Raw genomic sequence first — 13977 nt, 5'->3', positions numbered from 1 at the left:
TGGCAAAACTACAAGGTTTGTATTTGAAACAGCTGTTCAGCAATAGGTTGATTACATTCCTTTGTCAGCACATCCTCTTGATCAATTACTTCTGTGTTTAAACACACAGTTTACAAGTGGAGCCAATTTTATAGCAAATTCATTACAAGTTGATCTCCAGGTACACATAGTTCAAATGACATTGTATCTTCCCAAATGTGCATGCCTACGGTATATAATTAACAAGCACTGTAGCTTGCTTTGCACAGAAACAGTGTAATGAACTTAATCTGTGCACTTTCAGCTAAACACCAGAATCTAAACAACAGCCAAGATATTAGTTTAACTTAGACAATTCTCTGTGTCAGTGATTCCTAACTTTAATTTCTCATCTGTGAGCTAAGATAACAATGTTGTGTGAAGAAGAAAGTATTACACATATATTAAACAAGAAACTACCCTAACAACAGCACTTAACACTGTGAGTGGGGTGATCATTTTCATTTACTGTACTTTTTCTACTACTACCCTGTTTCCCCCAAAATAAGACATCCCCTGATAATAAGCCCAATCGGGTTTTTGAGCTCATGGCAATAAGGCCAAGTGCTTATTTCAGGGTTCAAAAAAATCTTATTTTGGGGGGAACATGGTAGAAGCAGTGAATTTCAAAACTTAGTAGCAGAATAATAAATGCTGAATAATTCTAATTCAAACTCAGCAGATAGAATTTGATGCTGATTCTCCATCATACACACATGTATATATACACACATGCCCTTTAAGATGAATTAAAATTAAAGTATTGTTACTTTTTCACCTCTTTATATATTTCAGTGATTATCTGTGGGGCAAACATACAATACCCTATAGTGCCATCCTGAGGTAAGGAATTGAAACAGCTTGTGTCCAGGATGTGAGGGCTGAGAAGGTATCTGCAGACCCCTCACATCCTGAATACAAACTGTTTCAACTTCTCTCCCCTCGGGATGGCGCTATAGGGCATTTCATGCCAAGACAACTAGACACTGGGACAGATTTTCTGTTGTTCCATTGCTCTGCTGAACATCTAATTCTCACAGTTCTATCTAATAATGTGTATATATATCAACCCATAGAGTATGGCTGTAGTATTATTATTTATTCCTTTTATTTGATTATTATTTTCTCTGATGCCTTGTAAATACACTGAGTGGTTCTGTACCAGAGACAAATTCCTTGTGTGTCTAATCGCACTTGGCCAAATCAAATATTCAAGACTTTATGGCTGGCTGGTGCGGCTAGCTGCTAGGGGATATGGGGCTGGCCAAAGTATGATGGTTGAGGTCGCAATGGCTGAAATTGTTGAAGGATAGCACCGCTAGGGAATGCTGTGTCAGGCCTTACACCAGAGAAAGCCCCTCACTCCCTAGTGCCTGCCACGGCACCTACTCTGCAGACCGTATGTCTCTCCTTGTGGCCCACCTGGGACTCCTAATTCTCCTACATTACGGTCATGCAAGGTCCTCACTTAACGACATGCACAGTCCTGGGCATGTTACCACAGCAACTGGAATTGCCACAATTTCAGTTGCTAAACAATGTGGTCACATGAGGTTGCAGTTGGAACCCGAGGACTACCTGTAAACATAATTTCCAGGCGAAGCTTGGATGAGAATACAGACAGGCCTTGAGTGACGACCATTCATTCAGTGACTGTTTGAAGTTATAGCAGAGCTGAACAAATGGTAACTATTGATCCCTGAAGCTCTACCTGCAGTCACATGATCAATGTTTGGGTGCTTTACCGCCCAACTGTGTTTATGACTGCAGGGGCACTTCTAATCCCCCAATCCACTCTTCTGTCCTTCATCTCTGCCCTTTTAGCAACCTGTATAGCAACACTCCTTGGTGGTAGCACTGGGGCTGAAGTAGAGGCGTAGGGCGTTTAGCAGTCTCAGTGACTACCACTGACCCTAGGCATCAATTTTAGCCCCAGGGTTGCCAGCACCATCGAGAAGTCTGGCCTCAAGCCTTCCGTAGCCATGGAATTATTCCAACGGAAATATTTGTAGTTTCAGTTCAAGTTTTGTTTTTATTCATTTATGAAAGTTTTGATGCCTTTCCTTCCAATACTTTTGAGATTTCTTTGTGTGATTACCACATGTGGCAAAATCGTTTTTCTTTTAACATTTCCAATATTGGTTGTTATATGATTTGTAAGTCTTAGATTTCTGTCGATTTAGGGACACTTTCCCAACCCAACAATCTTGAAATATATCCACCTATGCTGCTATGGAATTAAAGGCTTTGTGACCCAGAATATCTAAAGAAAATGTTCCCATTGCTGGCAACAGCAAATATATTAGGCTTATTGTACAGAGTGTATTTTCCACAATCCTTGATAAGTATGTTTACCATAAATTTGCAACTGAAACCCCTGGAATCACTAGATTTAAAAGATAAAGGGCCAGGAATCCTTTTGACAGGTCTGATGAAGATGCATACTGAAATGCCATTTTTACTGTACAACCGTTAAAGTTGTAGGATTTTGCTGATTAAGCATGCCTTTATACAGTTGCAAGAAAAAGTATGTGAACCCCTTGGGATTACGTGGAGTTTTGCATGAATTGGTCATAAAATGTGCTCTGAACTTCAACTAAGTCACAACAATAGAAAAACACAGTCTGCTTAAAATAATACTACACAAACATTAGATGTTGCCATGGTTTAATTGAACATAACACATTCACAGTGCAGGGAGGAAAAAGTATGTGAATCTTTGGACTTAATAACTGGTTGACCCTCCTTTGGCAGCAATAACCTCAACCAAATGTTTCCTGTAGTTGCAGATCAGACCTGCACAACGATCTGGAGTAATTTTTGGACCACTCCTCTTCACAAAACTGTTTCAGTGTAGCAATATTCTTGGGATGTCTGGTGTGAATCGCTCTCTTAAGGTCATGCCACAGCATTTCAATCAGGTTGAGGTCAGGACTGGGCCACTCCAGAAGGCGTATTCTGTGCTGTTGAAGCCATTTTTTTGTTGAATTACTTGTATGCTTTCTGTCATTGTCCTGTTGCATCACCCATCCTCTGCGGAGCTTCAGTTGGCGGACAGATGGTCGTACGTTTTCCTGCAAAATGTCTTGATAAACTCTGGAATTCATTTTCCCATCAATGACAATAATCCGTCCAGGCCCTGAGGCAGCAAAGCAGCATGATGCTCCCTCCGCCATGTTTTACAGTGGGGATGAGGTTTTGATGTTGGTGTGCTGTGCCTTTTTTTCTCCACACATAGTGTTGTGTGTTCTTCCCAAACAACTCAATTTTGGTTTCATCTGTCCACAGTATATTTTGCCAGTAGTGCTGTGGAACATCTAGGTGCTTTTTTGCAAACTTCAAATGTGCTGCAATATTTTTTTGGACAGCAATGGCTTCCTCCGTGGTGTCCTCCCATGTACTCCATTTTTGCTTAATGTTTTCCTTATTGTAGATGTGTCAACACAAATGTTAGCATGTGCCAGAGATTTCTGTAGGTCTTTAGCTGACACTCTAGGATTCTTCTTTACCTCATGAAGCATTCTGCGCTGTGCTCTTGCAGTCATTTTTATAGGATGACCACGCCTAGGGAGAGTAGCAACAGTGCTAAACTTTTTCCATTTGTAGACAGTCTGTCTTACCGTGGACACATGAACATCAAGGCTTTTGGAGATACTTTTGTAACCCTTTCCAGCTTCATGCAAGTCAACAATTCTTGATCGTAGGTCTTCTGAGAGCTTTTTTCTGCGAGGCATGGTTCACATCAGACAGTGCTTCTTGAAACCAGTAAACCCAAAACAGGTGTGTGTTTTTAAAGGGCAGGACAGCTGTCAGCAACACATCCAATATCATCACACTGATTGGAGTCAAGGTTGGCTCACTCCTGGCTCCAATTAGCTCTTGGAGAAGTCATTAGGCTAGGGGCTCACATACGTTTTCCTCCCTGCACTGTGAATGTTTACATGTTATGTTCAATTAAACCATGGCAACATCTAATGTTTGTGTAGTATTATTTTAAGCAGACTGTGTTTTTCTATTATTGTGACTTAGATGAAGTTCAGAGCACATTTTATGACCAATTCATGCAAAACTCCACGTAATCCCAAGGGGTTCACATACTTTTTCTTGCAACTGTATGTCTGGAACAATGGAAAAAATGAAGTGCTCCAACTGGTCAAATATCTAAACAAAGAGCTCTTGTCAAACCTCTTCTCTTTGTCTGAATTATAAACAGTTGTTAAAACTGGGAAAAAATAAAGAAACTTACCAAGATCATCTTCTTATATTAAAAAAGACATTAAAAATTATAAAAAATATAAAACTATACTTATAACTGTATAAAATTATTTTTTTTAAAATTACAGAAAGAACCAGGACAACTAATGAAATGCAAGATTATCTGAACATTTTAATCTGTAAGCAGGTAGAAAAAACACTGTATGAAAATATATTTTAATTAAGATGTTTGAATACATTCAGACTGGCCATAGTTAGTTACTGTGTATAAGTAATCCTGCAAAGTTTCAAGGACTATTTTCAATAGAAGGTTACTAATCCTACCTATGCCAGGTGAGCCAATTAAATTCCATAGCTTTAAAAATGGACTAAATACACTTCAAGAAAAGAGCTGCAGGAAAAGAACATGAATAAAACAGCACAATATTTATTCCTGCAAAAGACACATTATATAAAATACATTTCTAATTTTTGAAACTGTGGCGGCGCAGTGGTTAGAATGCAGTACTGCAGGTTATTTCTGCTGACTGCTGGCTGCCTGCAATTTGGTAGTTCGAATCTCACCAGGCTCAAGGTTGATTCAGCTTCTATCCTTCCGAGGTTGGTAAAATGAGGACCCAGATTGTTAGGGGCAATATGCTGACTCTGTAAACCACTTAGAGAGGGCTGTAAAGTGGTATATAAGTCTAAGTGCTATTGCTATGGCTATTGAAACAAATAATTCCAATATTCATCTTCTCGCTTTTGGTCCTATCAGCAGGCCTGATTCATTTGAAATGTAAATATTTACTAAAAGACTGGAAGATTATTTCCCTCACCAACAATTTAAAATTCATCTAGTTCCATCATCTACATATCCATTTTGACATATTATTAATTAAAATAAATCATATGATACTGAATTCCTCTGATTTCTATTTACTATAGTAAAAAAATATGTAGTAGTATTACTTACCCTGAGAAATCTGTAGTGAGAATACCATACTGGAATATATATATACGGCTAATATGGCACAGGGTGAGGTATCCCATAGCTACCAAAAAAGAATACCTAGAATCATATGCATTGATAGTATGAAACACTTTAGCCAAAATATTGTAATCAAAAGAACTGTAAGTACAGTAGAACCTGGCTTCCAATCCAGCTATTTATTTTGCTTTGCTGTATTTTAGGCAGCAAATTTTCATAATTCCTTATGGCTTTCTTATAATCTGTGGGTCTATAAACTATAGCTAAAATATAAGCAATCTCAATAAAAAATAGTTTTTAGCCATCCTGTGGAATTGATGCCTTGATTTGGTCTATTTGGTGGGACTGACATCAATCTTGTGAATCTGATTGTGCTATACCTCCTCCTCCTTTGAGTTCAGTGAATTAGGAAGGTGTCTATCTGAGCCATTTCAAAGTATTTTTTGCCTGTTGTAGACTTAAAGAGTCACCTTATAGGGGAGGTGTGTGACACATGTATATTTAATAAATAAGTAAAAATATACAGCATTTCAACCCATCACTCTGGCATTGGATGTTGTACATCTCCATCGAGGTAATCTTCCTTGCTCTTTGTAATAAGTGCATTTAATCAGTACTCCACAATGCCTTAAAATGGCGGAAATAAGAGGTGCCACAAGACAAGAACACAAGGTTACTGACAATCAGTAAAGGAACATAAAGAAACAACAACATTTAAAAATATTACAGGTTTTAACACTTACGATAGACATACAAACTTACCTATGAATGTTGGCAGTACTGGCCATGTTCATGATGAAATAACTTATCATCACTAAAGTAAAAATATGGATGGAGTACCTTGGAAGAGAAGAAGAAAAAGAAATTCCACTTTCCAAAGTCAGTAATAGCTAACAGGCAACAACGCTTTTCTGAATTAACTAAAAGTGAAAGACTCCCTGCAGATTTTTACTCCACTAATCATTGCAGAGTCTGTGTGTGTGTGTAGGTGTGTGCTCATCTCTGGTTCAAGACCATTAAGCCAGTGCCGTCCGAAGATATTTACATGATCGTGTGGCCAGCATGACATCATGGAACACTTTTACCTTCCCACCGAAGTGATATCTATCTATCTACTCACATTTGCATGCTTTCAACTGCTAGATGGGCAGGAACACGAGTTCACCCCATCATGTGGCACTCGGATCTCGAACCTGGGCTGCCAGCTTTCCAGCCAAGAAGTCCAGCATCTTAACCACTGAGCCACACACCACCTTAAAATTAACTAAAAGTTATGTAGAAAGAATCCAGTCATGAAAATCCATCTGAATCAGTGTTTACTTTTTTTTTTAAAGTAAACTCCTTTACTCTTGCTCTCTTCCTCTTAAATCACAGACTGAATACATGCTTCTTTCTTGGAAAATGTACCTGCTGATAAAAGAGCCTTGACGTTTTGTTTTCATAATGTTACGGTTGCCCAACAGAATGTTTTACAATTCCCAGCATAAAAGCTACTCAATTCATAGTCACAGTGAATAGAAAGTTAGACAGGAATGACTCACCAACCAAAGCAGAAGAGGGCAAAATATATTCCCAAAATTGTGGCAAATGCATGACGAACACTGGAGTTGGCTTGACTAGGCCTTAAGTACAAGCGAAACCAAAATGCAGCCAAGAGTGCACAAAGCTGACAAGCAACGAAATTGACCTAAAGGAATATGAAAATAGGTTGGAATCTCTCATAACGATTAGCAGGAGAAAAAAATGACATAAAATCCTGGAGAGGTTGTAGGAAATCACAATTATCATTCTCCTTTAATGAAGTGGGGAGAAAGGAAGTACTATGTTTACGTGTATATATAAAGCTTCGCAACACTGCAATTGAGTAAATTGCCTTTGATGTTTACTTCAAGCAAAAGAAGCTTTTGCCTCCAATCCAGTTTGGTTTTAAAAATCCAGACTTTTAGGTTAAATCCAGACTCACAGTGCAGTTCTACATACGTTTATTTAGACATAGATCCACTAAATTCAGTGGAGTTTGCAAACTTTTTAGGAGGAAGGCAAGTTGCTTTCTAAAAACATTTCTTTGAATTCAAAGGCAAGCAAGAAAATTAGCCAAATTAATTCCAAAGATTTACTCAAAGTAAATTAATAGAAGCACTCTGTGGCTTGCTATTACAGAATCAAATTTGCAGAATTAAAGACTGGAATACAAACATTCATATTCCACTTGGGCAATTTCCCATGAGGTTTTCATGTGCTAAAATAAGTCATCACCAACAAACACATACACAAGCTTTTCTGTTCTCTAGAACTCTTCCCTGACAAAATAAGCAAGGCATTATGACTTTTTTTTCTTACTTCATTATTTTTCCTCTTGACATTTTTGCAATATCTTGCTTAATGAAAAGGTCTGAGAATTCAAAAGGCTACACATACTTCAGTTGGCTTTGCTTTAATGGGATAGGCATTTCAAGCCATATCTAGCACAAAACTTTGCTAAAATCAGAATATATAGCTATGATACACATAATGTAACAGAGCTTATTTTAGAAAATGACAAACAATTGCCTGCTGAAGGCAAAGCAACCAGATGAATAAATTCTTTTGTAGGATATTGGTTATTCTGAAATAGAAAATCATAATCTTTTTACAAAAATAGTAAAACATGTATTTATTAATATGCATCTTATTTAAATTAAATTGAAATTGAATACTTTATTTGGCCAAGTGTGATTAAACCCACAAGGAATTTGTCTCAGATGCAGAAGCTCAATGCACATACAAAGGAACATCATCATCATCATCATCATCATGGGAAACATTATTTTGTTTTGTGTATATGATCTGTGTTTTGTACTACATCACTAATTTTATCAGTAAATTCTACTCTTTTCCTACTTTAAATATCCTACAAAGCTCCTAAGATTCCAAATTGAACATTGGAACATCTCTTTTTTCATAGACCACCTACTGTGAAGCAGATAAAGAGTAATTTACCTGCCAGGAGAAGACAAGACTGGTTATGAAGTCCATAAATCAGTATGAATATGAAATAGGAAAGTATTTCAGTTAACCTCTTCCAAATTAAGAGTAGATTTGAAGATTCTTTCACATGACAGTCTGATATTGTTATACGTAGTCTTCTATATGACGGTTGAAGAAAATGATGGCTTTGATATAGACAACTTTTTCTCTGTATCTCAATATTACTAAGATATTTCTGATTATTCTGTTTTAAACAAGGAAACTCTACTTCTGACCTTTGAATCAATCTCCTCCTGGGGCACAAACATATGGGAAGGGTTCTTTGTGTGCTTGGAGATAATTATCTTATGGGGAGACTGGTCATTACTTGTCATCAGTTATAAGCGTTTACTTGGTCCAAACAAAGTTCTTGGAATATGTAGGTAAAACCTCATGCAGTTTCTCTCTGCTAAATCAAATTCAGTTTTGAGAACTGCAAAAGTAAACCAAGCATCTGTGATAATATCTTGTAGGCAGAGAAACTGCCCAATAATCTTACAAAAACCTCTGGAAGAGCATGACATTGTGAATGGATTAATGGAATTTATTTACCAAAAAAATTAAACATATACAGCCTTATTCTACATAATTAAAAAACTAATCTTTATTTCATGATGGAATAACCTTTGGATGGTAATATATTTTCCTCAAAAAGCATTTTATTTAAAAAAATCCGATTTTTTAAAAAAATCCTATTTATTTATTTATTTATTTATTTATTTATTTATTTATTTATTTTTCGAATTTCTATACCGCCCTTCTCCTTTCGGACTCAGGGCGGTGAACAGCCAAAATAAAAACATTTATACATAAAGTACGATTAAAAATAGATTTAAAATAATTAAATTTGGCCCATAATTTAAAATTTATCAATTTAAAATCCATATCAAAATTTAAAACCAACCATAAAATCATAAAATCAAGAGAGACCGGCTAACTGAAAGAGATGAGTTTTTAGGGCCCGACGAAAAGTCTGGAGGTCGGAGATCACTCGTATCTCTGGGGGTAAATTGTTCCAAAGGGTAGATGCCACCACAGAGAAGGCTCTCCTCCTCGGGGTCGCCAGCCGGCATTGTCTGGCCGACGGCACCCTGAGGAGGCCCTCTCTGTGGGAGCGAACTGGCCGGTGGGAGGCTATTGGTGGCAGAAGGCGGTCCCGTAAGTACCCTGGCCCTAAGCCATGGAGCGCTTTAAAGGTGATCACCAACACCTTGAAGCGCACCCGGAAGTCCACCAGAAGCCAATGCAGCTCGCGCAGGAGAGGAGTCACATGGGAGCGCCCCGTCGCTCCCATAATCCCCCGCGCGGCCGCATTCTGCACCAGTTGGAGCCTCCGGGTGTACCCCAAGGGGAGCCCCATGTAGAGAGCGTTACAATAGTCCAGACGAGAGGTGACGAGTGCTTGAGTGACTGTGCGTAGGGAGTCCCGATCCAGAAAGGGGCGCAACTGGCGTATCAGGCGAATCTGATTTTTTTGATTTTTTAAAAAAATCATTGATTTTTATCCACCCTGGCTGGGACTCAGAAAAGGAACAAAGGACACTACACAAGACTAAAATTCCTGAAATTCAGTGGATGGATGTGGTCTACACAAAGACCATATATACCACGATAAAAAGGTTTAGAGAAGTATAATGAGTGCAATTGGTACAAAATCGATTTAATTAGCCATCCTAGCCTTTTATTTCTTATCTTTATTTTACTTAACTACTTCTCTTCCATGCTATGCATACTACTGTTTATTTTGAAAACAACATGGATGTGTATTAAATTCTACTCATTAAAAAAAGATCCAACTGCATAAGACTAAAAATCACTCTTGTCTAAACTAGTTTGCTCTTATGTTTTTTTAAAAACTCCTATAACAATCTACACTTCTGTCTGGTTTATCAGTCAGTACAATCTAGTGAGCCGATTGCTGTTAAAACAGCACATACTTCCTTGTTGCTGAAAGAATACCCATTTTCTTGTTGTTCAAAGAAAGCAAAAAAACCAGCAAGTGCCAGAATAAAAAAGAAAATCTAACATCAGATGACCAGTCTCCGTTGAGATCATTAGGATAAGTTCAGTTTTTCAACAAGCCTTAAGAAGAGCATTTTAAACAGAATTCCAACACAACTACAACTATCTCAGTCTCCTCCCAAATTTATCAGTCCATACAAGACAGCTACAATGGTGTGCACAAGCTAATTCATTGCTTCAAATAAGTTTATTTCTTGCAAATGCACTTCTCTCATAGGAGTCAAATTTTGCAAGGAGTTGCAAACAGCCAAAACCAATTGCTCCAAATGAGAATATGCATTTATAACAGAACAGCTCATAAAACAGACTACTGTCAATGGTGCTGTCACACAAAAGAGTTGCTTTGATCTAATAGCTGAAGAATGAGCATCATTCCAAGAATCCATGAAAAATTAGCATAACAATCTGAGACAATCTGTTCATGAAAATATCCAAGATGTGGGCAGGTTTAATATATTAATTTTAAAAAAATAAAAGTTGTAAGGACATGGTAAAGGTATTTCATTAAAAGCTCGTTTCTCAGGATTTTAACAAACTGTTGCAATGCAATTGTCACATACATCGTTGCACAATAAATTTGACAACTGTCATGCTGTGGTGTATCATGAGTGTGAATTATGTCAAAACTGCATACTTGTATTTTGGAGCAAGTTTTTTTAAAAAAAGAAAAAAAACTAAGCTCCTAATAGGACTATAATCAAGGTCACAACTGCTCTACTGTAGGAAGTGGCCACTAAGCCAAATAAATAAATAAATAAATAAATAAAAGCACACTGTTATTTACTCAAAGTCATCATTCATTGGATTTTCTGCAAGGATTGAGGCCTAATGTCCTCTCTGCACCTAAGACTCCTGCTATATTGGCTTTGTACAAATGAAACTTCATACTCTTCTAAAGCCTGATTACAAAGTCAGGTTTAGCAAAAATAAAAACAATGACTATTTCAGATTTGGGTGTAGACATTAAGGAAGATGACAGCGATGGAGGCATGCAGAAGCTGTTGCCAGGCAAAGGAGGCAGAAACATTTTGTAATTCCACAACAGTGAGATAACATGAGGTAGTTCAGCTCCTCAATTCACTTAACTATAACAAAGAGAAGGAAGAGGCACAACAAAATCAGACTTGTGAGATTCTGTAATTACAGCCAATACCAATAAAAGAAGTTTCAACCGTCTGGTGGAATTGATTTCCTGGTGTGGTGTATCTAGTACGGTTGACACTGAAGACACAAAAAGCCACAAAGCTTGATTAAAGTTCACCATATAATAAGAAGTAAAAGGCAGGCAGCATATTAACCAAGATGTCTGGATTAGTGTAACATGAATAGAGCCTAAGGATATAAAAAATTCTCTCTACTGCTGGTCATATAACACTCAACAAGGTGACATTGCAAACCATGACTTTAGCTAAATACAGAATCAAAATAAGGAGTTTTAGAAAGCATATTTGATACTGTACATTGTCTTTGTAGTGAAACAAAAGCAATAAATAAAATAAATAAATAAATAAATAAATAAATAAATAAATAAATAAATAAATAATTTTATTTCTATACTGCCCTTCTCCCGAAGAACTCAGGGCGGTGTACAGCCTATTAAAAGCACAAAGACAGACATCAGTTAAAAATAAGTAAAATTATTAAATAATTTCAGCTCAGATTTAAAACCCCAAAAATTTAAAACACCCAATTTAAAAATTATTACATTGATAGCCCGGCTTGGCAGAACAGCAGGGTCTTGAGGGCACAGCGAAATACACGGAGGTCGGAGATCTTACGCATTTCCATGGAAGCATTTGTTTCATTACAAGTGGCACTTTATAATCAAGTCAACTGCAGTCCCATGCACATATATTTTGAAGCAAGTCTCATAATACTCAGTGGAACTGATCAGCTTCCTACCTGCCAAAGTATTATAAATATATATTTGCATATACTCTTCAGTTCAGAAAAGAAGGACTAAAAATAAACCTGGGACAAGGGACTTCATTAACGACAGTTTTAATGAAGTTCCTCCTCTCCAGAAGTTTTACCTCTCTTCACCTCAGATTAGTCTGAATCTGGATGGTTTTGTCATGAAAAGGAGAAAAAAATGTATTTACAGCAGCATTTTTTTTAAAAAAAACATGTTGCTATTCTTTTACAAAGCAAAATCGAGGCAGATTGTGGATAAGGAAATTGCATATGTGATTAATAATTTAAAAAAAAATATGTTCAGCAGTGCCTTGTGCTGCCACACTCCCTCCCTCCCTCCTTTTTGTTACTATTTCCTACACTTAATTCGCAGTGTCTTTACCTTTTTCCCCTTCGGCCCTCCTCGTGGTTCATAGACCCAAATTAAATCACATCCTATCCACTTTTGCGGGTGGAAGCCCATCTTTAACCCTCTCTGCAGGCATAAAATTGGAACTCAGGACTTATTTTTGAGTACAACACATGAGGTTTTGTTGCTTGAATGTTATTTTATTTGTACAACCGATTCCATTAAAGCGACGCTCTCAACGTCCTATTAGACACAGGTGCCTCCTTTCAAACGCCGAGAAAGAAAGGTAGCCTCGTCCCAAAACTTCTAACCACTGATCACCACTTCCCTCGTTTTCCAGCAAAAGGCAGAGCAAAGCACACCCACCATCCTTAATCCCTCGCGCCAGCGATCAGCAAAGGGCCCCTTGCCGTTACCCCTCGCACGCCCTTGACCATTCATTGCAAATCCCAAAGGTCCTTCCCCTCCCCCAAAGGCAACTGGACTTCTTTGATTTGGGATTTTTCTTTCTAGAGAACTGAAGAAGCTTCTCGGAAGAGAAGCGAAACGTTTTCAAAGAAAGAAAGAAAGAAAAATACCCAAGAAAGTCCAGCTGCCTTTTGGAAAAAGCACCGGCGGGAGGGGGGAGGGGGGGAGACAGACAGACAACCTCGACCTGGATGACTTGAGAATCTCCGCAGACGTTCATTGCAAAGGGAAGGCGCGATCAACTAGCTCACCTGCTCGAGGGGGATGCCGAAAAGGTCGCTAACCGGGTGCAAGAGAGTGGAGCCCGTCGTTCTACGGGGAATTCTGCCTGCTTCGGTCATCCTGCATCCCGGCCAGCCACAAAACGCCTTCTTCACTTCCTCCGGACCCAACCCAGCGTTGGAACAGACTCACATAGACACACACAACTCAGCACCAACGCAACCGCGCGCCTCTCGCCGCCTTTCTGATTGGCCTGCTGCCGCTCCCGCCTTGCTTGCTTTCCCCCAGTTCCGCGCACGGCTAAAAGCCCGACGCGAGGGAGAGTCTCAGAGACTTTCGGCCAAAAAGGGAAGCCAGTTCCTCGTTATGTGGGTGAGGTCCGGGCCGCCGTCCAGATTTTGCAAGGGAGCAAACGCCCCAGGAAGGAGGAATCTGCTCGGAAGCGGCGGGGTTGTGGTCGCTCTGCGCGCTTGCGGCTATAACCGCCCGGGGAAGGCCATCTTTCCGGGTTTTGGCCCGGAGCGACAAGTTTCACTTTTCTTGCAGCCATTCGGAGCCAGCAAGGCTGCATGTTGGGGCGCTGGAGGGTTTTGTTTTTTTCCCCTCGCGGGTTCAAAAACAGGTCGTGGGGAGGTATGCGCGTAGACACAGCCCTGGTGTCTGTGAACAGATTGAGGTCTGGGGCGGTACAGCCGAATTTTAGGTGTTTCCACGCTCAGGCGTGTCGTGGTTGTGGAGAGCTTGAAGAGTTCCTCTTGAGGCCAAAGCCAAACAGCCGCCGGTCTTTTCCCCG

The 13977-nt window shown here is 38.9% G+C and overlaps 1 protein-coding gene across 1 annotated transcript in view; it reads right to left on the bottom strand.

Moving 5' to 3' along the window:
- MBOAT1 (membrane bound O-acyltransferase domain containing 1) overlaps window positions 1-13303 on the bottom strand; it is a 28218-nt gene extending 14915 nt beyond the window's left edge. Inside the window, exons 1-4 of the mRNA XM_070942477.1 lie at window positions 13214-13303; window positions 6745-6890; window positions 5966-6043; window positions 5189-5284 (exon numbers count right to left, since the gene is read on the bottom strand). Coding sequence (XP_070798578.1) covers window positions 5189-5284; window positions 5966-6043; window positions 6745-6890; window positions 13214-13303 — 410 coding nt within the window. The remainder of the gene's footprint in view (window positions 1-5188; window positions 5285-5965; window positions 6044-6744; window positions 6891-13213) is intronic.
- Window positions 13304-13977: the final 674 nt, after the last annotated feature.

This window comes from Pituophis catenifer, unplaced genomic scaffold (assembly GCF_029215685.1).
Source record: "Pituophis catenifer annectens isolate HBS135680 unplaced genomic scaffold, rPitCat1.0.hap2 SCAF_3, whole genome shotgun sequence".
Classification (NCBI taxonomy): Eukaryota; Metazoa; Chordata; class Lepidosauria; order Squamata; family Colubridae; genus Pituophis; species Pituophis catenifer.
The sequence above is the reverse complement of the archived record's forward strand: the minus strand, read 5'-3'. Positions and strand labels throughout refer to the sequence as shown.